Source organism: Petaurus breviceps, unplaced genomic scaffold, assembly GCF_028583685.1.
Source record: "Petaurus breviceps papuanus isolate PSGF00001 unplaced genomic scaffold, PetGlider_PUasm1.0 90784, whole genome shotgun sequence".
In the NCBI taxonomy this organism is placed as follows: domain Eukaryota; kingdom Metazoa; phylum Chordata; class Mammalia; order Diprotodontia; family Petauridae; genus Petaurus; species Petaurus breviceps.
In genome coordinates this window covers 13,670,249-13,698,170 of record NW_027187345.1, presented here as the reverse complement: position 1 = coordinate 13,698,170, position 27,922 = coordinate 13,670,249, and the positions used below count along the sequence as shown (strand labels likewise).

Genomic DNA, 27,922 nt, shown 5'->3' with positions numbered 1-27,922 from the left:
CTATTTTGTATTCAATGGGTATATCTATTTTGTATTCCATGGGTATAATAAATGTTGTTGGGAGTTTTTTGCTGTTGATGGACACAAACAATTCATATGTGTTGCAGGACATGAAGAAAATCCAAAAGAATAAAAAGATGTACATCAAATTCATTTTATTAAATCGTTCCTATCCAATAACATCTGAATTTTGCTACTTTAAAAAGAACACAAAAGTACAAAACTGTAAAACTCTAAAAATTACATTTTTAAAAAAGCATTTTAAAAAAATCAGTTCTTTAGGTTTCATTGAGAGATGTAGCATAAGAAAAAATAACATGCAAAAAAGGTGGAAAATGTGCATTGATAAAAACAAGTTATTCACTATCAGCTATCAGCTACATGAAATACAGAGAAACTGTTATCTCTTGACTAATACAGTCCTCACCAACATTTTTGTGGAGTATTAGAACTAAAAGGGAAAAAAATACATATATGTATTTACATACACATATAAAAATCAACTTGTCAAGTTATCTAAACAAATTCTAAATTTTGACTTGAATATGTTGTAAGCTTCAATTAAAAAGAATTTTTTTTAAAATAACCAGGAATATTGCACCTTTGTCTTTAGGGAAAAGTCAAACTACCATATCAAGAAATAAAAAGGAAGATGAATAAATGAGTATAGTAATGCACTGCAATTACTTTTACCCAATTCAAACATTCAAATACTGATTAGTTTTCTATCACACCATAAAATTTCAACAAATTTTGAAAACTGCATATAAAGCTAAGTGAATTTTCAAAAGTATACATCATATGTGAATATGCCATTACTATCATAACAAAACTGTGGGCATGTTGTAGAACTATTCTATCTTTAGCTTCCCCTTTGCCTCTTTTCTTCCATATAACAAAGCTAAAAAAATAATTACAAATAAGCACCTCATTTGGCAATTCTAAAAGTCAAAAGAAATGTGCTTATGTTCAATGCCTAATGTGATTTACATAATAAACTGATGACTTTTCAATAGTGGCAAATGTTTTCTCAGATTGTTTTGGTGAAGCATCCTTACATTAGCTTCTCTAAATTTACTGTTTGTTTTTTGATGGACCTGTGCATAAATTCTAATTTAAGTAGATATAAAGATGACATGAACAAAACTAAACTGATCAGTGCCAAATAACTTAACTCCTGTGTACTCCTTGTAGAGTCTGAAATATGCTACAGATAGAAATTTTAGTCTGGCCAGCACTAGAAAACCAGGGTTGAGAGAACTTTAATTGCCAAAGTTCCTTGCCACTATCATGTTAGTGTCACTATCATGTTAAGTCCTTGATCACATTATCAGATAGGTGATAGGCAGTAGTGAGGTAAAGATCTCAGTCCCTTAAGACAGCAACTTTAGGGGACAGCTAGGTGGTGCAGTAAACAGAACACCTGCCCTGGAGTCAGGAGGACCTGAGTTCAGATATGTCCTCAGACACTTTACACACTTACTAGCCTGTGATTTTGGGCAGGTCACTTAACCCCAATTGCCCTCCAAAAAAAACAGGTAACTTTATTGGCAAAGTGGAGGCTGGAACAGAAGTAACATAGAAAAGAAAAGTATGAAAAAGTCTACGCTGCAATAACTAAGTTGAGAGATTTTAGGAACTAAATTGTGAGGTGTCAGTAAGAAATGACTGCTAACAGTTCTAAATTCACGTCTCTGTAAATCAGAAATTGAATTTCATTTGTACTACTCTACTTACTAAAGATGATAGGTGCATTCAAATTCATCTTATCTTCACTAAATCCTCTGTGGTCTTAAGACCAAAAACCCCCTAAATTACCGTTTTAAAGTACTTCTTGAAAAGATGGCAGAGATTTATTTAAGCATACAATAAAACCTCACCATATGTTGTCTAAAGTGGGGCTGGCTCAGTTCAACATTATAAAAAGTTTTGAGTTATGGAACTTAAGTTATGAAATAACATTTTTCTATAAGTACATGCAGAACTACAACCCCTTTTTAGATAATTTTTGGTATAATAAACAGGTAAGAATAATTCGCAACTAGGACATTCACATTTACAAGCACATACTACTACTAAAATAGTTTTATGAGCAAGTTCTGCCTTTTTCCTCCTTTATGTCCTTATCAATTTTTGTAGAAAACACTTTCCCCCATAATTAGTGCAAAAACAAAACAAAATGCCTCCACCTAGCATGAAGAAAATATAACAAATTCCAATTTAATAAGGTTTTACTGTCCACATAAAAGATATTTACTAGCTCCCCCAGTAACCTATTCCTTGGTTCATTACTACATTAATGAAAAATCATCTTCCATAGCAAGCATATAAAACACAAATGCATATTCACTTTGAAACATCTCAGTATCTAATGATGCAGAGCTTTCCTTAAAACGTATTTATGTTTAAAAAGGCTGGGGGAGGGACAAAAAGTATACATTTTTACTTTCTTTTATATACTTAAAGGGTAAATGAACACAGAAGCAAAGGAAGAAACCAGTTAACAGGAATAAACAAATTAAGATTCATGAGGCAAACTTGGCCCATACAACATGAGGTCATACATACAAGTTTATAAAGTTTTTCACAACTACATCTAGGATAGTGACTGAAAAAAATCTGCCAAATGTCCAACAGCTTATGATGAATACGTTAAGTTTCAATACCAGCATGTTACACTTACCACAAACCACCTTTTCTTCTTTCTGACAGTAAGAAAACTGCTTTCTTAACTTTTCTTCCCTATCTACTGGTGCTGGAGACCAAATTGAAAGTAAAAACATACTTTCCCCAATAATTTTCCCACACTTTTAACTAGTTTGCACCAGTCTACATGTACTGTAAAACAGAGAACTGATCCACATGTCAGGTTGCACCTTATTTCCAAATCTGTTCAACAACTCATTTCCCAATCACCTTTGGACACCTATTTTCACATCTATAAAACTGGAGTGTTGTGAAGAGTCTATAAACTATTTGGAGTTTCTAAATGCCTGAATGTCACTACAAAGAACTGAATAAATGGTGACTCAAAAAGGGAGATTATCTTTATGCAAATAGCTCATATTTTGAAAGTCAACTATTCTAAGTTTGTCTTTACAAAGACAGCCTGCATTCGTGTTTAAATCAAACTGTAAATGTGTAAAATTTTAAGAGGCAATTACTAATTTATTATATAATTATATTATGTATTATATATTATAATCAATAAAAGACCCATTACCAATTTGCACATGACAATTTTTCTAATATGCTAGAACATATTTATGTTTGAGGAATGGTTAAAAATTAAAACTAACTAGTTAAAATTTCATTTTTCTAGGTCTAGATAATGAGTGGTGAAAAGTTAATTTATCTTCAGACAGCAGCATCCAAATACAAAGGTATTCATAGTTATAATTGAGAGTTTGGTACCACAGGATATTAAGAGTTTTCATTCACTTAATTTTAGCCATGAATAATTCTATCATAGGGAGAAAGAAACATGAAGTTTCATTTTTCTTTACTTCCATATATTTTATTTTCAATCACCAGATCCCTATATGAAGTAAAAGAAAATTATAGGTAATTTAAGCAATTTTAAATCCTTGTACAGCTAATTTTGAATTTCATAAAAGACTTTTCAAGCTAAAGTCTATTCTAGATGAGACTGCCTAACTAATGAAATTACTCAGCTTCTTACAAATTGTTTTGTATACTCAAAATTTGCTTAAACATATTCTGTCTTGTGTTTTGAAGAGCTAGAAATCTTCATATAAATGAAGTCCCTGACATTGGAAAACTAGTGGTTTCAAATTTAAATAGTAGATTAAAACAGAAGAAAAATAGAACCAGCACAAGACCCAAGATACAGAGTCTATCTTACTAAAGATGCCAGGTCTCAATCTTTATAAAAGTCTCTCTCATCAGATCTCTAGGATACTGATCACCTAAGATACTGAGAATCTTTTCCTTTAATTTCCAACACTCATTTTGTTCCTTTTTATGATTTTATAATCCAATCTCTTGCTACCCTTTTACAATTCTTACTTAGGTTAAAATCTTGAGAGGTGGAATCTTCATACCAGGAACAAATAACATGTAAAATTTTAGTTGTAAAATGAATGTTGTATCAACATTCACATAGTATGAACAAATTAGAAAAAAATATTACAGCAATTTACTTTCTCCAAAAGAGACATCAATAAATCAAGTACACACCCAGATCAAAAATACCTCATAATTTGAGTTATGGAATTGATTCCATTTTAATTAGCTACAAAAAAGTCCAGGAACAATTAAATAATTCACTGTCATAGGGACTTAAAGGGCTGAGACAATTACAAAGTGCTATCCTGCACTATAGTGTTATTTGACTTTCTCAGTCTAATAAATCCCTAACATATTAACTTGCAATTATCTATGCTAATAGAAAATAGTATTAGCAGTGATATTGCAAAACTGTGTCAGACCCAAATTTTTCACTGAATCTCTTAGATAGGTAGCAAGATAAATAGTAAAGACAGGACAATAGAAGTAGTCTTCCAAAAGAATGCACAAGCTGATAATGCTGAATTCACACTTTATGCCTCCCTTTTGATAAGCTTCCTTTCAAAAGACCACTTTTCAAATCCTAATCTTATGCAAATAAACAAAATAAAAAGATAGGCATTCCAACATCTTACAAAAAAGTTTTTGCATAGAATAAGGCTAGGTCCTTATATCAACAGAGAAGAGTTTAGAAAATAATCACTTCTCTACCCTCTTCATGCCTGAGTCTAGGAACAAAGGAGGGGAAAGGAAAACAACAACAAAAAAAAGGCTTTTGTACAGACCAATCTAGGAAGCCTGGAAGAGTAAAAGTGGCCAATGAGAAAATTGGGCAGCATGCAGATGACGTACATCAGAAATAAGAGTTAACAGTACTTGATGCTTAATTACGAAGAATTCCAAATTGTCTCAAATAAAACAAATCACATTTTTCAGGCTTATGAAAAGTTACCGAGTCACATAAAGGGAAAACAAATATTAATTTTATTAGAATTTGAACATGTAATGTAACAAAACCAAATTATAACATGGAAATATGGTGTATCACACAAACAAAAAATGTTACTGGAGATATTTGTGACAACAGAGATATGATGAGACAGAAAATGTACCTTGGGAATCTACATCAACACCAGAGGTTTATGACCATAAAATCAACAGTCTATATTCGTACCATGACAAAAATCAAAGGGAAATTAAGGGTTCTGTTATCCTAACTATATACACTTTCTTTTCCACATCTGCAATATTTTATATAGCAGAATTTTGTTATCTGTTATTTTCATTTCTGATTTCTCATGAAAACTTACTATTTGCTCATGCAACTCAGCATCTCACATATGACAAATCAGGTATAGGCAATGAGAAATGAGTGTGTAGTTATGCTACTTAAAATGACTGGCAAAGAAAGAGTTGACTGTTCTTCAGTTGTATGATATTTTCAACTGCAATAAGGGCCCAATTCAGCAAAAACAATTCTTAACTGTTGCAGAACTCCTCTCCAGTGGCCAAGGAATGCTTCTGCCCAGCCTGATTGCCATACATGGAAATAAAGAACTTAGTAATAATATAGCACACTCAGGATCTGACATAGGAAAGGAGATGAAAAGACACATTAGTGCTTCAGAATTTATAGGTATAAAGATGGCAAATTACTGCTATTACAAGATACCAAGTGCCAGAAATTATTCATGACCCCTGCCCTGAAAATTTGGAGTAAATGTGTCACAATCTTTCCAGTTAAATATTCTCGAATGCTGATCCATTCATTCTCATTCTAAATAGTGGCATTAGTCATCAACCTTATCAGGTCAATAACAGTCCACAGAAAGCTGAAAACTATAATGAAATCTTCAGGATATATTCCTAACACTACTTGGTTTCTATCCAAAAATATTATACTCGTTTCCCGTTATGGTAGTCTGTATAGAAACTATCTGGTAGTGTTTTCAAAGAAGGGTGAGAATGGCTTAAGATGCATTTATGTAATTAATGGGCTGTCATCTTATGAAGACAATATACTGTTTACTGATATTTTAAGATGCCCCTTAGAACATACAGTGGCATTTTTTAACCAAAGTAAAAAAAGTAAGGCCTGTAAGATATGTATGAATTAAGCCCTTTGAATATTTAAAATCTGTGCATCCGATATTCCTAATTCACAAATCTAAAATGAGGTATATGTTCCCCACCTGTCTTCACTTGATCTTAGCCCAAATAGGCTGAGAAGCAATATACCCACCTCTCTTAAAACCCTATCAAACATCTAGCAAAATAATGTCATGAACATATCTGAGTTAAAGTAAACATGTAAAAATTTTTAAGCATTTATCTTTTGTGATTTTACCTTAACTTGTTAACTATAACATACTTCCATTGAGTTTGGTGTTAGCTATAACAAAAATAGGTAGAAATAGTTTTGCTTTCTGGGTGACTCTTACAAATACACAAAAGTAATTAATTAACCTTTGGGTATTTTAAAGAAACAATAAATGTTTCAATCACACTGCTTAACATCTCTCTAAACTATACATTCTAGGTCACCTATGTGTCAACAATTGTAAAAAGAAAGTACTAAGAACAAGAATGCCGCAGAGTTTTTATGGCAGTACTAAAATAGCTTCGTTATTTTAAAATCTAAAATATGTATTGCAAACTTAATTGTTTCAGTTTTTGAATGCAAAGGGTCACACCTTGCAGAAAACAAGTACAAAATCATTTGGTCAGGATCTTGTTAGTGTATTAAACTCAAAAAACTTGTGATCTGAAATGTGCACACATTAAAAATACTAATTCTAAATATCTAGTCAACAAAAATATGACCAACATAAGTTAGAAAAAACTATCCTGTCCAGCAAGTTTCAAAAGTTTCAAACATTAAGGCAAATTGTTTCTTCCAATTAAATTGTACTTATTTTATAAAAAATAAATGTCACTTTAAAACATTATATACATAGTGACAAGATTTTGCTAGACATTATCTTTAGTACATTAATAAAGTGTCACATATTACACAGAGGTGATAGTAGGTGTGATTGTATGTGCGCAAAAGGAGTAATTATCATTTAAAGTACAGGTTTCAAGACTGAGCGTAGTGATCGTCCTTCTTTAGTGAGTTCCCGTGTTACACACATACATGGTAATGGAATAGCTTCTTCCCTTCTCTCTACAATATTGTAACTGCATTTCTTCAAGTGGTCGGCCATGCTAAGGACGTCAGCAAATTTCCACTCATTCACAGAACAAAATGCAGTACTGAATCGCCATACCTGAAAGAAAACTGGACTTCAGATTCAATTTGATTATAAGGACTCATAATACATTTACCACCCTAACATACATGTTTCTAATTTGATGGAGAAACCATTAAAGATCTTGAAATTTATGACATCCCCCCCCCAAAAAAAAAACAAACTAAGCTTGTCTTTTGAACTTAATACTAATTCATAATCACTGCTGGGTGACTCTACTAGGATGCAAACTTTTTGACTGAAGTGTTTACATCTTATATAAACTTAATTATCTACCCAAGCAACTAAAGGCACTATTAAACACTAAAATAAAACTAAGCACAAACTAGCTGCTTGTTAAATAATTTGTTTATGGTATTAGATCATTTAGTAAGCTATATCACTTCATGGCTAGAAATTAATATCAGATAGCTCATATAAATGCTGAACCAATGCCAATATGATTTCTCAGTAAGAAATATGGGTTTCAATTCTGTCTGACACAATAACTATATAACCCTGTGTATGGCACTTGACCACTCTAAGCCTATTTCATCATCTTTAAAATGGTGATACTACATATTTACCTCCAAGTTTTTGTCAACCTTCAAAAAGTTCTGTATTATGTCAGCAAGGTAGTTTTTCTTTTTAGCTCCCTACTATACTATAATAATACCAACTAGTATTATTACCTCTTTAAATATGCTTTGGCAATTTAGGATTTGTGAATTTTTCCAGGATTTTCTCATTATTTTATTAAGCATAAATTCATTCATCCTACACTGATGTCTCATTATTGCTATAAAGTAAGCCGAGCTCTCACATTATAACATGCTCTGGCATGTTTAGAACTGGAAAGTCTTCCACTTATGGGTCTGACAATGACCTCTACATCTACTAACCTTTAAGAAACTAAGCTAAAAGAAGCTCATCACTAAAAAATTAATGCCAAATGATGCAGTGATTTGGCCACTACAACTTATGAAATCATTTAAGGCATAAAGGGTTGTAATCTAAATGGGTAGAGTTCTCAAATGATGAAAATAGGGCTATTTCAAATACTTTAAGAAGGCATATGATATAATTCATACCTCACCTGAAAATGTTAATCTATGGAAGCTATTTTCCTGTACATGTATTTAGAACAAGAGGAAATAATTTTAAGATTACTATTCAATAATACACACGTGATTATTTACACAAGCGTTGAATTCCTAAAAAGTTGTGGGAAAAAGTGAAGTTATAAAAATTATTTCCACATCAATACTCCCTTCACCTTCCATTATACAAGTAGACATATTTTTACACAAAAACACTAACTTAGTATCATTGCCTATTTGTTTCCCAACATGATACACAACGTGAGCAATATCAAAGGCATTGCTTTGCAGAGCACTACTCCCCACTCCCATCCCCCATCTTACTCAAATGTTCTTGCCCAAGTCGGGAGGCATAAGTATTATCCTCCTCTGACTGCTGAATAAAGAAAGTATTTTCTTTACCATGATTCAAAACCATGCTTCTTTGTAGATGAGAAACTGAGGCATAAAAGAAAGTACAGAGTAAGATATATATCCAGGAGTTAGACATTTGAGTTTACCATGTGTAGAGACAGTGCTAAGGCTAAACAAGAGTCAATCATCTAATAGCTAAACAGTATATGCTTGATAAACAGACAATACTATATAAAGTAGTGACAGCTTTGAGGGTAGTTCCCCAGCTTACTACTATTTATCAAAAGTGGAATGGAGAAGAATCATGATATCTGTTGGTATTCTAGTGGCGTCTAGGGTCCCATCCCCTTCTCTTGGAAAAGGAGACATTCTATTCTCTGTTGCTATGAAAAGTAGCAATCTCTTCTCTGCTTAAAGAAAGCTAGGCATAGAGAATCCTCTGGGGATGTGACCATATTGCTAGCCATGCTGCCATTCCCCAATAAGAGGGATATTCTGGGGTCTCTGGCTTATGGAATTCTACTCATCTCGTTACTTCTATCTTCCCCAAACCAGCAAAAAGTATCCCCTATTATCAATGATGTCAACTATGACTTCTTAGGATCAGTTAACTGCAAAGGGTTCCATAACAGAAGTCTCTCTCAGTGGATCCAATTAGCTTGGCTAAATAATGAAAAAAAAATATTGATTTGTTATTGCTATTGATTGATTGATTGCTACTAAGCAATGACAGAACTAGAAGATCCAAGTAAGAGGTTAGAGGTAGGAGGAAAAGGGACTAGAGCTGTGGGTGAAACAATCCAAAATGGAACTCATAAGCAAGGGAACTTCTGAAATAGTTTTAAAAAGAGGTTTTCCTTCTACTGTGATCTCTTATTTATGACAAACCAATAAAAGCAGATATGCCTCCTGCATGTTAATTTCTTTTTTACATGCAATAAGGCTCTTCAATCCCTATATTGACATGAATTTTTAAAAAATATTAAACTGAACTATGACTTTTTCTCTGAAAAAGTAGAAAACAGTGCCACTCTGATAATTTCTGTTTTATTTCTGTATAGCGAAGAGTAAAAGAATTTATTAAAATTCCAAATGAAATCCCACTAATCTTTCAAGGCACAACCTTATCCCACTCTCATTTTAACCTTTTACACCAAATCTAACTCTTAACTTCCATGTACTTACAGGGCAACAACCTAACAGAGAGTCCCATATGCCTTTACTTAACTCCATCCCCAAATATACATTCTCATGGCAATCTAATTAGCAAGAATACCTATATTACTATGAAAAGCTGCATCTCTGTATACCTTCCTTCTCCTACCCAGGCTACATCTTAATTAACCCCTTGAGATTAACATATGGAAACCTATTTTAAGTAGAAGAAATTTTTCACCTAGCTTCCTAAAAAAAATACCAAATCATGCCTGCACTGATTTAAATGGAACCAAGACTAGAGAGAGAATGAAAAAGTGATATAGTAATAATCATAAGTAGTTAGTTGTAATGAACTAATGAAGAGGTATGGAAGTGCTCACAGAAACAGAAAGCAATTCTAAGAAATCTGATGTAAATCTGTGATTGTGGAAAATAACTACCTTCATAAACTCATCTCTTGTGATTGTCACATTTGTTATTTCAAAGAAATTCTAATGTCACTTTACCATTAGCAGATATGAGAAGTGAATGGTCATCCTGGATGAAAACATTAACTTTACTGAGGGTTGTGGTGGGGAGAAGAGTCAAACTTAAGCAATGAATAAAACTAACCTTTTCTCGTATCTGCCATGATGAATGTCCATCAGGGTACTTCCTTTTTTCCCACAGAAGTATAACCATTCCACGGGACTGAAGTAGACTGCCACACACATCCCTCATTAGCCTTGATACACATGAAAATTGGCACAAGCTAAAACCATCTAAGAATCCAGCAATATGTTGTAGGACCTCAAAAGGAAGACTACTTAGATGGTCACTATGTAAGCCAAGCAAACAGTTTCTAGCAGGCTCTACTAATACTGTAGATACACATGGCTGAACCCCAAATGATCTCAAATGGCGATCATGTATAATCTTTGCCCCTTGTGTTGAAGGACAAAACCTACGCTGAGAATATGTACACCCATAATATGCTAAAGGACACCTCTGTTCCATCCAGCCATTGAGTCCAGCATGAATATCACCATGAACATTCTTAAAATGAGAAGAAAATTCTTTTCTTCTAAATAATTGTCCACAAACAAATGTAAACATTGAACGCTGCTTGATTTGGTATCTTGCCACACATTCCAATACTAAATCCAGTCCAAGTGTCTGAAAAGGACTTGGATTTGAGAGCTGTGGGTTGGCATGATCACAAGCTGAAGCAGAAGCTATTTCCCCAACCATTGTATTTGTGGCTAAAATTGCAGAAGGAAGTGAAAAAGTTTGAGTCCCAAAGTCAACATGACAGACATCAACAAAACGACTATCAGATATACCTCTTCCACCAGGAGAATCTCCTAGACAAAACAGCAAAGCAGCTGTGATTAGATCTATTCCCTGAAGGCCCATGGGGTCCTCAGTAACTTCCAAGTCTGCAGTATCTACTGCTTTATCTTCCTTTGCTTTGAACCAACAGGAACCAGAAAAGAATTTAAATGACTGGGGCCGAATTAAAGAAAGGACATCCACATTCCTCAATCCTTCCTGTTCTGCATTATTTTCTAGTATTTCCCCTCCATTGATGTCATCTGGTAAGAGGACATGCTGAAGTGTTCCATTTGTCAAAGCACTACTTTGTATTCCTTCTCCAAGTTGTGCTGTTACTGCAAGTGAATCTGTAGGCAAAGTTTCATCAGAAGGTACACATTCGCCATTTGTTAAATTACATAGATCTGATTCACTACTAAAATCCTCATTGTGGTCCATCACCTCTGTATGCGTATTATCCCAATGAAAACCATTACAGAATGCAGAAGTGCTATCAAAACTATCATTTGAGTCACAGCAGAAATCATTTGAGCCATTTTGTTCACACTGGGCATTCTGACCAGAGACATTATGGTCAAATCCACCAACTGCTCCCATCTCATCTTCATCTTTTGAGTCCTTAATCTTCAAGCTTTCTGCAGAATTTTGTTCTTTATCAGTATCGCTTGGAGAAGCACATAGTCTTGTATTCAACATACTAATATCTCGTGTAGCAGTGTTCAGGATATCCAATGCAGCAGCCAAACTTCTAGTTGTTTCTACAGTAGCTTGGTATAGTGCACCATAAGACTCTCCATCAACAGACACCAAACCATTAGTGTGCGGTACATCAGGGACACTTGATTTAACTGGAATTTGTTCTTTGGATTCTGATATTTTATCAGTTGCTTTTGACATCATAGTGGCAACTTTGAGAGATTCCAAGAGCATCCTTTGGTCCTGAAGGGCCAATGCCATGTCTAGTTGTTCTACTTCATCAACATCTCTGCTTAGATTTTCATAAGATTTTCGATCTGCATAACTAACTGGCCATCTATTCCACTCCATAGTACAGCATACCACACTTGCAGGACATATTTCTAGATGTTCAGCAATTTTACTTCGGGTAATTGTAAAAGGACACCCAAAGCCACTATTTAAACAAGGCACTCGTTCAAGTGGACACAATACTCGATGTTCATCAGCTTTGCATGAGTGGAAAACTGCTCCACAAACCAATGGACAGCCAATCAAATCACAGGAAATCCCAGTTTCTGGTCTAGCCATGCATCGTCTACTGACACAATTCACACAGTGTGAATGCTGCTTCTGCTGCTCCTCTTCCATCATGGCAAATCAGGCTCTATTTGTAGAAATGAATCAAGATAAAAAATAAAGTTAACTGGTCAGTTTATGAATATTTTAAAAGCTTTATGAAATAGTTTATAATACAAATTACAAATTTTTTGGAGATGAAATACATTGGCAGGTATGAAAATAAAATATAATAAGGAAACATATGCCAGAAACAAATAATCAACACATCCAGGTCCTGATGAGAGTAATAATGAATAGTGTGAATAATGAATCCCTGAAATGGTCACATTATTTAAATTTGCAAAGCATTTTTTCATTGGGCTAGAATCAATGAACATATTTTACAAATTTATAGCAACAAATAGTACAAATTCAAATACATACAACCCCTTCAGGGGTTTCATCAGTCATACTAATCAGGACCTAAATGTATTTTTTTTTAAAGACTTTGAGATTCAGACTCATAGTCTCAAAGCACATGAGAGATGGCAGGGACCTTAAAAATCATTCAATTAGCTAAAAAACAATTGGTATTTTCATGATGTCCTTCTGGATCTCTAAGGTATCCCACAACCAAGTCAATAGTTCTTCCCAGTTAGAATTCCATTACTTTGAGTACTGCCATCAGTTAACTGATGGAGCTAAATTAAGTTACTCTAAGGCATGAATTAACTGTTAATAATATACCTGCATTTTAAGAGTTGGGTAACCCAAATTTCAAGATATTTTTAAAGAAAGCAGACTTCTTGTGATCCTTCCCTATTCCCAGCTACCATTTTCCTTGTGCAGTGGTTCCAATCTCCCTTACTTAGTCTGAAAGGAAGTAAAATGCATTTTCTGCAATGTAATCTCAAACACAGAGCAGGGTCTTATCTTAAGGTCCATAAACTTAAAAAAATCTTGATAACTTTATTTTAGTCTGATTTCTTTGTTATCCTAAATATTTTATTGCAGTAAAATTATCATATTATTATTTTGAGGTGGGCCTCTAGGCTTCACCAGACGGTTATAAAAAAGTTCAACCCCCCACCCTAGAGATTTCTCTCTGGTCCTCCCACCCAACATATAATCACCTCTACAATGAGGTTAATTAAAACAAAGAGTTATAGTTTAGGGGTTACAACAATGCCTGGAAGAAAATAGAAAGAACAGTATTGATATATCAGAAACCAAGAATTCTGAATCCCCAAATGAAGATGGTTTTCTCTAAACAAAACTAAATCTAATCTACAGCAGAAATACGGAATGGATAAACATGGAATACCAAAATTGATTTTTGAAAGAACACTCTTTGTGAATAAAATATAAATGCAACCTAATTTGCCAAAATAAGCCCTACCAATGTATACAATTTGCTGTTGCTATACAACTTAGGCAATTCAATACTTGCCTGTAATGAACTTTAGAACTACTGATCTTCAAAAACTGTCTATAATCATTCCACCATATAAAAATAAAATCAAGTTTAGTCAAAAATAAAGGGATGACAAGTCTATAATAATGACTGTGGCTTTCAGTGGAGCCATATGTTAACTGAGACCATGTTAAGATTACATAGTCCTCGGGGCGGCTAGGTGGGGACCCCAGAGTCAGGAAGACCAGAGTTCGGTTCTGGCCTCAGACACTTAACACCCACACAAAAAAACCAGCCGTGTAACCTTGGACAAGTTACTTAACCCCAATTGCCCTCCAAAAGCCAAAAGCCAAAAAAAAAAAAAGGTTACATTGTCCAACAGACACTTAAAAGACTTGGTAGCGGATTAGTTGGGCTGATCTTAAAAGTTCTATACTTTGAAGAACTTTAATACAAAGATAACTAGGACTGTCTAGGTCAAGGAGCAGAAAACTGCACAAAACTTTATTTAAAAACTATTCTTAGCTCTCAGGTGTACAAAAATAAGTAGTGGGCTGGATTTGACACATGGTCTTTAGTTTGCCAACTCCCAGCATAGGCTTTTGAAAACACCTCAGAAGTTTCTATTTTAGAATGTTCAAAGATTAATACAGCCCTTAGATTTAAGAATTATGCCCTAAGTATCAATGTTCATGACAAAAATATTTATGGTATCTATATAAAAACCTTAAAAATATTATCATATTAAGCAGCATTTTATATGTGCTAAATATGAAACCCAGTGAAGATTATACCCTCTTCCCACATGTACCTTAACATGTATGTGATAATATTGAGAGAATTTCTTATAAAATGTCACATCTTTCAGGGGAAGCTAGGTGGTGCAGTGACTAGAGCACTGGCCCTGGAGTCAGGAGGTCCTGAGTTCAAATCCGGCCTCAGACTTAACACGCACTACCTGTGTGACCTTGGGCAAGTCACTTAACCCCAATTGTCCTGTCTTCCCCCCTCCAAAAAGACAAAAAAAAATTAAATGATACATTTTTTTTCTGGTTATTTTGCAATGAATTTCCACTAAAAGATATAATGAATGTTCATCCAGACATTCATCAACCACTGTACTTGAACACTCAACAGATCAAGAATTAAAAAATAAACAAGTCTTATGTCATAAATAAATTATAGAAGATAAAGTTAAAGAGTCAACATTTAAATCAAGACAGTCTATCTTAAAAGGTTGTGATATAGTGGAAAGAACACTGAAATGAGAGTTAGGTGACTTGGGTTCTAATTTCATTTCTAACTAGCAAGTTACGTGAACCCTGACAAATAATTTTCTTCTCTATATCTTTTTTACCTATTAAATTAGATGATCACAGCATTTTATACTGAGAGTAAGCTGTAAAGACCAACTAGTTCAAACCCCTAATTTTACAAATGAAGAAACTGAAGTCTGATGAAGTGACCTGACAAAACAAAACAAATTTGCAATTTGGTTCTCTCATTTCAGATCAGTGCTCTCTCTTAATATATCAAACTGCTTCTCTAGTCTAAATCATATCTAAGTCCTTTCTAGCTTCCAAATTCCAAAATTCTGAGTAAATAAAAATTGAACAGGAAAAAAATGAGATGAGAGTAGGAACTTAAAGATAAACTATTTTCTAGTTTGCAAAATACTGGCCTACTAATACTTTTTCATTTACCATATATTTATTCAATATCTAGGGTACAAATGAGAACATGTTGTTGTTCAGTTATGTCTTCGCCACCCCACATGGGATTTTCTTGGCAAAGATACTATACTACAGTCGTTTGCCATTTCCTTCTCCAGCTCATTTTACAGATGAGGAAACTGAGACAAATAGGGTTAAGTGACTTGTCCAGGGTCACACAGCCAGCAAAAGTATAGGAGGCAAGATTTGAACTCAGGAAAATGAGTCTTCCTGACTCCAGGTCCAGAGCTCTATCTGCTGCACCACCTCAGAATATACACAAAAGTGCTTTATAAAACTTCATCATAATACACACATACATTATTAATGTTACTCTGTGCTTCTTGAGGCCTTGGATCACAAATGTATTGTTTTTCAGAATCTTGCACATCAGCAGTGTGTAATTTTTTCGTAATAAGTAGTAATAAATTACCATTAAATAATAAATTATACTGCAGCAACAAATGTAAAAACAAGTTTCTGAACAAAAAGCTATTTCTCCCTTTTAGGTGGCTCAGTGGATAGAGCTCTGAGCCTGGAGTCAGGAAGGTTTTAACAACACAGTGACTAGAGGAACTTAAGAAATGCTTGTTCCATTCTCCTTGCTTCCCCCCTCGCCTTTTGGATCCTGATGTACATAAAACGTACAATTCTCCCAAGCCTTTGTTATTAAAGAACATTTCAGTTCCAGACAGCAAGCTAAAACTTTTCAGAGCAATCCATTTTTGCAAAAAAAAATCAATGACATTAATTCTTATAATTGTTTACAATGCACTTTCCATATCTCTTTATCTCTTATATGCCTAAAAACAACCCTTTGATATAAGTATTATTACTCCTTTTTAATTCTCAGGAAAGTAAGGCTCAGAAAGAAAAAGTTATTTGCCTTGGGTCACAGTACTAGAAAGTATCAGAAGAGGATTTGAATTTGGGTATTGCTTAAAGTACCATTTTCTTATACTACCTTCAAAAGCAGTACCCTAATTATCAGTCAAGATTGGATTTTTCTCATGCAAAAATTTTCATCTAAAATAAAACTGGCACAGCTTGACTGGTTCAGTAGTACAATTCTCATATGATATTTATGGTATTCAATGTTGCCAGGGAAATGACAAGAGCTTAAATTTAACATTGAAGTAATATTAACAACTGAATAAGTAAATTATAGTAGGCAGAATATATACACACAACTTGGCTAATGAGCACAGTAAGCTAGGAAGTTAAGTAGTTTTATATAAATTATAGTATATTTTGTAAACTTTTAAAGATAAAAAACAGAACATGTATAATGACGAGATTGCTGAGTTAAAGATTATACAACAGATTAAAAACAAAACATAAGCTTTAAGAAGATACTTAAATGAAAACTTCAGTAAAAAAAAAAAAGAAAAACTACATGACACCAAGAAAACAGCTGTAAGCATTGTTTTAAAATGTCAACAAGGCTGAGTTCATTTGACATGCTGAAGTTTTATAAGCTTGACTGTTACTAAGAAAGAAACCTAAAAATACATTCAGTTCCAAAGAGGTGACCATTGCTCCTAGTTTGTAGGGACATACGATGTTATTGTACACACTTGTCAGCTGACCAAGCTAGCCAGAACACAACATAAAAACTTAAAATTCAAAAGGTTTAAAATTAGTAGCTATTCCAAACAACTCTGCCTTACAGCTGTTATAAAAAGTTTGTTTAAAAAAAATGGGAAAGTGAACATATCTCGAACTTCAAATCAAAATTTCTAGTACCACTTAATTCCCCCTTTGAAAAATACTAAAGACATGAGGAAGTAATAATTTCTGTGCAGATACACAGTAAATAATTGACAATATTAATTATTTCTTTACTTCAGTACAAAAGTTTACCTATAAGTGAGCAGTGCTATATTAACTAATTATCCAATTTTAAGATTAGTAGGAAATTCCACAACTTTCCTCTGCATCCTAATCCCAATGTTTAATCACCCTTATATTAAAAAATATATATATTTATTTGGATACAGCACTAGATGTGGAATTAGAAAGACCTTAAATTACATGCAACCTTAGACACTTACTAGCTGTGTGACCCTGGGCAAATCACTTAACGTCAGTTTCCTCATTTGTAAAATGAGATAATAAATCATAGCACCTACCTGTCCTGAAGGTTGTTGGAGAAAATCAAATAAGAAAATAACTGTAAAGTGCTTTGCAAATCTTAAAGCAGCAGCTATTAAACACACAAATACTATAAAACAATTTAAAATAATGTTCATGTATAGTACTTTCACTCTAAATCTAAAACATTCAAGAAACTGAAGTCTCCTAATTCTCAGCAAAGTTAAACACAGTGGATAGACAGCAAGTTCTTACTGCATTTGACAGCTGAAAATACTAAGGAAGGAGGCGGCCAGGTTGCGCAGTGAGTAATAGCACCGGCCCCAGAGTCAGAGTCGGGAGACTTGGGATCAAGTCCGGGCTCAGATACTTAGCACTCACCCAGAAACACCTGGCCCTGTAACCTTGAGCAAGTTACTTAACCCCAATTGCTTTAAAAATAAAAAATACTAAAGAAGGAGAAAGTAAAAATAATGACAAAAAATGGACTCCAACCTTCCAAACTCCATCAGTGAACCATTTTCCATTTAGGCAAGACTGATAGTATCAAATTAACATGTATTTCTAATAAAATATAAAACGTACAACTGCTTGCAAATCATGTAAAACAAGATTAAAGGCCGTTTAATTAAAGGCCATTTAATAAATAGTGAGCATACAAACTAAAAGAGAGGCTCCCTTCAACTTAAGTTAACAAAAATTCATCAATATCAACCTTAAGTCCTAGTTACTCATTGGACTACTATACTATACTAGGTTGATCCATGAAAATTCTTTAGAGCACAACACACCTGCTTTTATAAGTTTCAATCTACTTCTAACAAAAAAAGCCTATAAGCTAATACTGTGTCTGAAAATCACTGTAGAAAATAGTTCTAAGGTAAGATATTTGGAGAATTCTATGAACTTCTCATTTTTACCCTTTAACATTGGCACTATTATATCCAGAAAAAAAGATTAATCCAAAATTTAACAAGCTATCACTAATAAATCAAGCTATTTTAAAAATATAAGGAAAAAAAAATCTGTAATAAGTGACATTGACGACAAAAATCTGCCCTGTCAAGTCTGAGCTATTTCAGTCACATCCAACTCTTTGTGACCCCATTTTGGGGTCTTCTTGGCAAAGATACTGGAGTGGTTTGCCATTTCCTTCTTTGGCTCCATTTTACAGATGAAGAAACTGAGGCAAACAGGATTAAGTGACTTGCCCAGGTCACACAGTTAGTAAGTTTTTTAGGTCAAATTTGAACACAGGAAGATGAGTCTTCCTGACTCAATGCCTGTCACTCTATGTTCACTATGCCACTTAGCTGCCTCAAAATTTGCCCTACATGCTACCAAAAGTTACTTTAAACATCTAAAGGGAAAAAAGGTATAAGCAACAAGATGGAATCAAGCACCATTTTTTCTGTTCCAGTGTCATGAAAACAATATACCCTGGAAAACTTGATGCTACTTTGAAATTATTCTTCTTATACTTAAATAAATCTAACTGAACAAAAACATAAGATCTTTGCTCACTTAACTCTAAAGTGAACCTAAAAAGGTAAGGGGAAAGACATTTTCAATTCCAACTTTTCACTATTGCCAAATATCTAACACAGATTATAAACAACAAATTATAAATGTGTAATTAATATAGTACTCATACTACCTTAAAATTCCAAACATTTTCAGATGGTGAACCACCAAATCCAGATGCAAATTCTGTTTAAGAATTTAGCACCATTAGTAAAAAAACAAAACAAAACATTTCTATCTAAGGAAACATTAAGGGAAATCTGTCATACATTCTTAGTTCCTGCTATTCTTTCAAAGAGAAATCCACAATCTATTCGAAGTCTATCTTGGCAGTACATTAGGAGTTGCTACAGGATGACAAATTTCTCAAGTTGTTCAATCGCAAAAACACATTACTTTAAGCAGTGTCACTGAAATCAAGTAAACTATAGTGAAATCTCAGTGAAGCAATCTTTACTGTTTGCCTTGTTAAAGAACCTGTGAAATTATGGTATACATATTCAAATAATGATCATTTCAGGTCATCACCTTCAGGACTCCTACCTAGGTCCCCCGACTAGCCCAGTACTGCACAAAATTTTATCAAGAGAAATTCCAACAATATTAAATTAGTAATATATAAGTAATGTTCATTTCTAGTAAATACTGTGTTCTTTTAAGAGAAATTCTAACAAATAGCAACAAAATCAAATTCAGAAAACACTAGCATATTTTAACCTAAAGAGCTACTTCAAGTTAATTCATTTTACTCATTAGAAAACAAGATTCAAAAGTTATATAATTCCCTAGTGGTACACAGTAGCAGATCCAGGTCTGGAACTTAAAATTCCTTAACTACTCCAGTGCTCTTTCCAATACACCACCATTTTTTAGTGTCACTAAATATAAATGCAAGATGAGATTTTTAAAAGTCTACTACGAATAATGAGAATCCTCATAGTTTGGAGGAGGGGGAGATGGGGGAGAAGGAAGATAGGTAAAAATTTAGGAAGAGAAGCAATCTTGTGTAGTGGAAAGACCATTCAAATTGGAGTCGTGGAGTCCCAAGTCAAAGCTCTACAGAGCTGGAAGAGAACTGAGATCATCTAGTCCAGGAGAGTTTTTAATCTTGAGTCTATTTTTTTTAATATTCTAATACCTGTATTTCAACATGATAGAATTCCTTGTAATTCTGTGTATTTCATCCCATGCATTTAAAAACATTATTCTGAGAAGAGTTTCACTAGGCTGCCTTCACTTTGATATAAAAAAAAAAAAATTAAGAACCCCTGATTAAACCTAACTCCCTCATTTTACAGATGAGTTATTCTGAGGCCCAGAGGGATGATGTGACTTAAGTCCAAGTTAGAAAGTTGACTAGCAAAGTCAAGACTAGAATTCAAATCTCCCAACTTTCTGTCCAGTGGTGTTTTCCCAACATCAAAACTGCAAAATCTGGGGAAAAAAAAACAACCCCCAAAAACCACATACCACAAAAATACCTGCCATAAGTTTCTCTAAGAACTCCAATGTTTCACTTTTAAAAGACTCTGAGTACAAACAATATTTAAAATTTTATCTTTAATGCAGAGTTTGAGAATCCTATGAAGTTGTATGTGACATTCACTTAATCTTTCTTTAATAAGATTTCATACTCTATGATCTGGTTAAATTAGAAATTTTTAATCTTTTAAAATTTTTAAAAATTTTTGACTTTTTTCATGTGATGAACCCCCTTTGGCAGGCTGGTAAAGTTTAAGGAACTCTTCTGAGAATGTTTTTAAATTCATAAAATATATAGGATTTTAAAAGAAACCAATGATACTTCAATAGTTATCAAAATACTAATTTCTAAGTTCACAGACATCTTCTCCCAACCCTCTCCAAAGTCTGTGGACACCATTTACCTTAAGAACTACTGCTCAGGAGAATAGCCTATAAACTCCTTGGGAGCAGAGAATTTCATTTTTGCCTTTGCATGTCTAATGCCTAGCACTCAATGGGTGCCCACTGACTGGCATACAGTAACATGCAATAGAAATAAAAACAAGATAAGTTTAAAACAGGGTAATTTCAATGAGTAGAAGAAGGATTAGCAATTAAGAGAGATCCGCAAAGACCTCACTTCTAAAGCGATACATGGGTTTTGTTTTTTGAAGGAAGCAAGGATTCTAAGCAATGAAGTAAAGGAAGGAATGTATTCCAGTCACAGGGGACAGCCTATGTGAGGCAGATGTAGGAGACAGAAAGCCTTGTGTAAAGAATGTCAAAATGACCAGCTTGCCTAGAAAGGAGTTCATGAAAGTGAGGGAGTTTTAGTAGAGAAATTACGGTTGGATATATAGATATTTGAGTCCATAGATAGATATGTTAAATATGAATGATAATATGAATTTTAGATAATAATAGTTAACATTAATATGGTGTTTACCATGTGTCAGACACTGGGCTAAGCACTTTATAATTAACCTCATTTGATCCTCATAACAACCCTGAGAGGCAGGTGCTATTACTATCCTCATTTTACAGATGAAGAAACTGCAAACAGCAGTTAAGTGACTTGCACAGTGTCACACAACTTATCAAGTTATCAGAGGTCAGATTTAAACTCAGGTCTTCCTGACTGCAGGCTTGGTACTCTATCTACTACTCCATCTAGCTACCCACAGAATATGCAGTTCAAAATGATGTAGGAATAGATCTCAGAAACAAGTTGAGGACTGAATATATAGCTATGAAAGAAGATGTAGTGTTTATACAGAGAAGAAGAGGGCCAGGAAAGAGCTTAAAGTACTGCCCAAGTACCTTATATACAATATGTGTGTGTATGTATGTGTGCATGTGTAATATATATGTGTGTGTGTATATATATATGTATATGTATATATACATGTGTGTGTGTATACATATATACATAAATACAGAGAAGTGTCAAAGACACCTATTACTTCAATTTCACTACCCACATTCTAACCTTTGGTAGTATGACTTACATTCTACACCATTCTACTGAATTTGGTCCAGATGCTAGGCCTAGTTCCACGAATATTTAGCCACTAACTTATTCGTAACCTCCAAGTCTCAGTTTGCTTATCAGTAAAATAAAGGGATCGAATTAGGTGACCCCTTCTATAAAGTTCTTTTCACTTCTAAAAGCTCTATTATATTTTACTGGGCAGGGAAGGGGTAATGAAGGGAAGAACTGAATCTAAGGTGAAAGACACACTAAAAACCAAGGGCTGCAAGAAATTAAGAAGTTTTAATGTTGTCTGGAGTAGAGTGCCTCTTTTGTAGGTATCAAGTTCCTCAAGTGGCCAAAGGATTAGGAATTAGGAAGGTGAAATGTCAGATTCAAGAAAAAAAGTATATATTCGTTTAGGGAAAAGAGAGGATATAGGAGAGAAAAAAAATTCAATAAAGGCTAGATAATCACTCCTCCAAATGCATCCAATAGGAGCTGACACTTCACTAAAAGGACACCAACTCATATAAAGGCCAACTTATTAAAATTGGGGAGTGGAGGAGGGGAGAATCTTTGCCACAGGCACCCTATTATCTTTTTTTTTTTTTTTGCTTTTTTTGGAGGGCAATTGGGGTTAAGTGACTTTTCCAGGGTCACATGGCTAGTTTTTGTGTTAACGGGCACCCTATTATAATACAGCAAGTATTCACATACATTTCCCACCTTAGATATGTCTTCATTATAAAAATTATAAATGGAATACCAGCTAAAAAGATAATGTGAATTCATTATAATAAATGTCAAATTAAAATTTTGTGAATCTGTTACAACAGTAATGTTCCTGCAAGCTGTTCTACAAATCCATAAAGCTTTCACATTGTCTTGATTACTATTTTACTAATAAAAGTGGAATTCTAGATTGTAAGCTCCTAGAAGGCAAGGAACATTTCTTTCTTTCTTCCTTCCAACACTGCATGGGGAGGCAATAGGAGAAGCACTTAATAAATGTTCATAGGATCCCAGATTTATAAGTTGAAACTCTGCATTCAACAGACAAAATAAGGAAAAAATTATTGCTATAATAATAGGTTGATTATAAGATTACAAATGTGCAGGCTTGTCTGACCCCAATGACAATAACATGGGCAAGTTTGCAATTTCAAACCTTATAATGAACAGCTATTTGTAAACTCCCTAAGGTCAGTCATTTTCTTTCTATGTACCACAGACATTAAGGCATTGATACACAGGATATAAAAATCTGTTGAAGAAATAGTTAATGAACCTTAATTCCCTGTTAGATAGCTTGAAAACGTGTGATTTTAGTCACAAATACGACTGGACATACTTATACTAAGAAATTTCAAAATAACATCAAAAATCTAAAAAGCATATTATCAGTATAAATGTTTAAGATGGCAGCAAACTACAGCTTTGTAAATTGCAACAGAATAACCTAATTATGCAAAAGAAATTCAAAATGTTCTTCCCTCCTATAATTATGATCAGAAGGTTATTCTATATCTGCAATGCAAAAAAGTAATGACTATTTGTAAGTTTCAACTAGGAGTAAAGAATATTATTGTAGATTCATTAAGATCACAGATACAGAGCTGAAATGAAACTCAGAGGCTATCAAAAGTCCAACCCCTTTGGGCAAGTCACTTAACCCCAATTGTCCTACCATCCCCCCTCCAAAAAAATAAAAAAAGCCCAACCCCTTTATTTGACAAAAGAAGAAATTGAAGCCCAGAGAAGTTAAGAAACTTGCCCATGTCACAGAGATGCAAGTGGCAAAATCAGAATTTGAACCCAGGCCCTCCAACGCCAAATCTAACACTATCATTTCCTACCAGAAGCATTAAAAAGTAATACATACAAGTGAAGCCTCAGGGTCACAACCTCTGCTTCAAATTCAGCTCTTAACACATACTTGACTTCAGGAAAGTCACTTAATCTCTTAGTGCCTCTAGTCAATTTTCAAACTATAAATTGCTCAACTTCAGATTTTAATTGGTACAAAGCATTCCTTAATGAGAGTTCCCCAAACCAACTAAATCACAAATCTGGACCCAAAACAATTTCCAGTAAGAAATAGGAGAAAACTTCTAATCAGATGTTAAAATAGAAATAGTTGACTAACAAAAGCTTAGGTCATTAAAACATATCAATTCTTTGAATACCAGGTGTTATTCAAAGAAAAAAATGAATGATAAAACAAATTATCTACAACTCACTTAATAAAGTTTCCCAAAGAGAAGTACAACAATTTACATAAATTTTAATTGTAAAACTAGGAAGGAAACCCGCTATTTAAAGGAATTCTGCTACAAAGCAAATAATCAACTTTTAATTTATCCTTCCATTAAAAAGTCCAAATTTTTATATCCTATTACTTAAGAGGAAAATGCCTGAGACAGTAGAAACTGCCGTATTTGGAGTAAGAGTATGAGCGGATTTTAATCCATCTTCTGTCACTTACTGCCTCCTAAGACTTTGGGGGTCAGTCATTTAACCATTCTGGGCCTCAGTTTTTCATCCATAAACATGATGGAATTTGACAGAAAGAGAATCAATGATACTATGAAATGCACCTGGTAGGTATGCTTTTATCTTAAAATTCATAATAATAATCTAGTTCTAAATATGATCTAACAGCTTCACCTGATTTTTTTTACAAACTTATTTCAAAACTAAGTAACACTTTATGAATAGCATGCTTAATAAAAAAAGTTGTGTTTGCAAGGAGGGTGACACAAAGACTTGTTAGGAAGTCCAAAATTCTTACACATAGCCTAAAGGCAACTTTTCCTACCTCACCACCAAAGCCAGTCCATATTGCCTTCAGGCAACTGTTAACCTCAAATTGCCTCTAGGCAATTCTTAACCCCAAAGTGCCTCCCAGAAAACACTTTTAGACAGGGTTAAGTGGAGAGACCTTCCCCTTAGAAGTTTCTTAAGTCAATAAAAATGCTCATCTGATTAAAAAAAAAATCACATAATTCACTAAGAGGATCACCTGATGAACACTTCAAACACCTTGCAATTTTTAAAACATTTTATTACAATCAGCCATTATTATTTGTAAAATACTGCCTATTTAATTCATTCAATAAATTCAAGGACTGAAATGGTAAATTGGTATTGGGATACAAAGAAAGTCACTGCATTTAAGATTATTAACAATCAAATGGGGCAATAAAAGTACCTCAGAGCAAATACCAAGAATATGCAAAAAAAAAAACAACAACAACAACAGTAAATTGGGTGGCCAGGGAAATCTCAGATCCCTAATAACAGGAAATCAGGAAAGACTTTCTCTAGAAAGTGACAACAGAGCTGAACCTTGAAGAAAGCTAGGGAATTACAGAAGCTTGTAGGTAAGGAAGTTAAGAGGGCAGACTACAGGCATGCAACTTAAGAAGAATTACAATGAGGTTAACCTTTAGAGTCAAGAAAAGCATTACAAAAAACAAACACCTCTGAAAAAAGGAGAATCACTATGCTGTACTTACACACATAACAAAAATTTGTAGGGGAAAAAAGTTAAGTATTGCTAAAGAAAATCATCATAGTCTAACAAGCAAAATGCAAGTACCCAAACAAAACTGACCTCACCAATGTCATGGATCAGGTGAAAAGAATAACTGACACAAATCAATGCTTCAAGTACCAGATTAGAACCAATATTTTGTGGGAGAAAGAAAAAAACTAACAAAACATTCAATGGTCACCAAGTAAATTCCTGTTCTAAACATTAAGAAACAGTGACTAAGCTTAAAGTGACTCAGCTAAAATAAGGTTGAAAATTCACCACCCTTTTACAAATCTAAAATTTTTTTACCACTTAACCACTAACTTGTTGATTTTCATTTTTGCAGTGTCATTAACCATGCAGAGTCATTAATTAATCTTAGAAAACCACGTGATTAAAGATCCGTGTTTATTTCCCTAACCTGTATTTCTGAAAACTGACTGCATCTTTAAATTGGGGGTGGGAGGGAATCTAAAATTGAAAAAAGTTTTGGTTCTAATCTATGCATTTATAATCTTACTACAGTAGTCAGATATTCCCAATACAAATGCCATAAACAACTTCATTTTCAACATCTAGAGCTGTGTTAACATAAGAAACCAATCTCAACTATGGTGTTTGGGGAGTTTTAAAATAGAACATTCTAACTAGATAAAAAGCTTACTTAAAAAGTTTCATTACAAACAAAGACATTTAGCATAGACTAGAAACATGGCAGAAAAAAAGATTCTAGCTGGCATACACCCCGTTCCATGTGTGTATGTATACATTTACACAAAGAAGGGGATACCTTTTAACTCCACTCATTTAGCCCTCAAAGTAATAATGCGAACACGAAAAACAGTGCAAGAAGTAACTTGGGAAAAGAAAAGTAGAGAAAATAAAAGCCATGTCCTTTTCTGGGTCATGAGAATCTCTCGATATCAGACTGAACCAAAGAACCAGAGTCCTTCACTACCACCGGTGGAAACAGTTACCCATTTAGGTTAAGTGATGTCCTGAACTCTCTCCTTCCCCCCAGTATCTTCAAAGGAATGAAGAGTCTTATCCTAGAGCTTACAATATACCTTTACCCCCGCCAAAAAAATTCCGGGGGGGGGAGGGGGCCGAAGGGGAGGAGGAGGGGAAGTTAGTCTCCCGGGGTTCGGGTCGCCATTTGGTGCCTGAGTCAGCGTCCAGAACAGCTGGTGCAGCGAGTGGCGATCAGTAGAAAGCGTGAAAGATGGAGAGGACAGCTTTCCCGGGGAGGGCCCAGGGGCTGGGGATCCCTGAAGCGCGACCCGCGGATGCCACTCCCACCCCCCCACATAGACACTTGTACAGAACTAACACAAGCCTCCGTTGGAGAGCCCCCCGCCGGGCCCCGGAGGGAGAGGCCGGCCAAGGTGGAGCGGGGCGGCCGGTGTTTACATCGCCGATTTGGGCTGGAGCCGAGCGAGCGCCCGGGGAGGCGGCACTCCTCGTGCTCTTGCTGGCTCTCTCTTTCTCTCTCACACACTCACACACACACCCCAGGAGTCCCGGCAGCTGGGGTGGGTGACACACACGCACCTAGCGTCCAGAGGGTGGGACACACACAGCTCGACCCCCACAGCCCAGGAGTCCCGGCAGCCGGGGTGGGTGACACACAGACACACGCGCGCGCGCGCGCCCCGGAACGGAGAGCACGAAAGGCTGAGTTCTCCATTGTCCGGCGGGCTCACAGAGCCCCGCTCCCTTCCGGACTTTGACCGGCACTGACCTCGGTCACTACCAGTCCCCGGCACCCTCCCCCGGCCCGGCCGACCTTGCTTTTCCCTCCTCCCCCGGGGCCTGGGGTGGCCTCCCCGGCTCCCGCCCAACACGTCCCGGCCCTCTCCTCACACCCCCCTCGGGAACTCACCGTCGGGCGCTGCCGCGGCTGCGGGCCCCGCGCCCCTCTGCCTCGGCCCGCTCGCCCCTGCCTGCCCCAGCCGAGGTGCCCCGGCTCCGCCGGCGCCCGCACACACCCCTCCTCCTCTTCCTTCCCTCACTCAGTCCCTCAGAAACCACTGCCGCCACCGCCTCCACCTCTCTTTCTCTCCGCCCCCTCCTCCGCCTCCTTCCCCTCCCCTTATCTCTCCCTCCCACTGGCTGCTGGGGAGGTGGCGGCGGCGCCAAACGCAGCCGGGGACGCACGCGCGCGCGCACGCACGCACGTCCCCTGCCTCCATCACGTAAAGAGGCGGGGAAGGGGCCAAGGAGCCGGAGCTCGGGCGCGCGCTCCATGGGACTGGTGGTGTACCTAGGCTGACTTTCCGAT

General features: G+C 35.4%; 1 protein-coding gene across 1 annotated transcript; it reads right to left on the bottom strand.

Annotated features, from left to right (window-relative positions):
• Window positions 1–140: 140 nt before the first annotated feature.
• On the bottom strand, window positions 141–27,667 carry FBXO30 (F-box protein 30). Its single transcript, XM_069069733.1, has 3 exons — window positions 27,524–27,667; window positions 10,484–12,527; window positions 141–7,298 (listed from the first exon to the last, which is right to left on the bottom strand). Exons 2-3 carry the CDS (start codon window positions 12,512–12,514, stop codon window positions 7,095–7,097), a joined length of 2,235 nt encoding a protein of 744 aa, XP_068925834.1. The 5' UTR covers window positions 12,515–12,527; window positions 27,524–27,667; the 3' UTR covers window positions 141–7,094.
• Window positions 27,668–27,922: the final 255 nt, after the last annotated feature.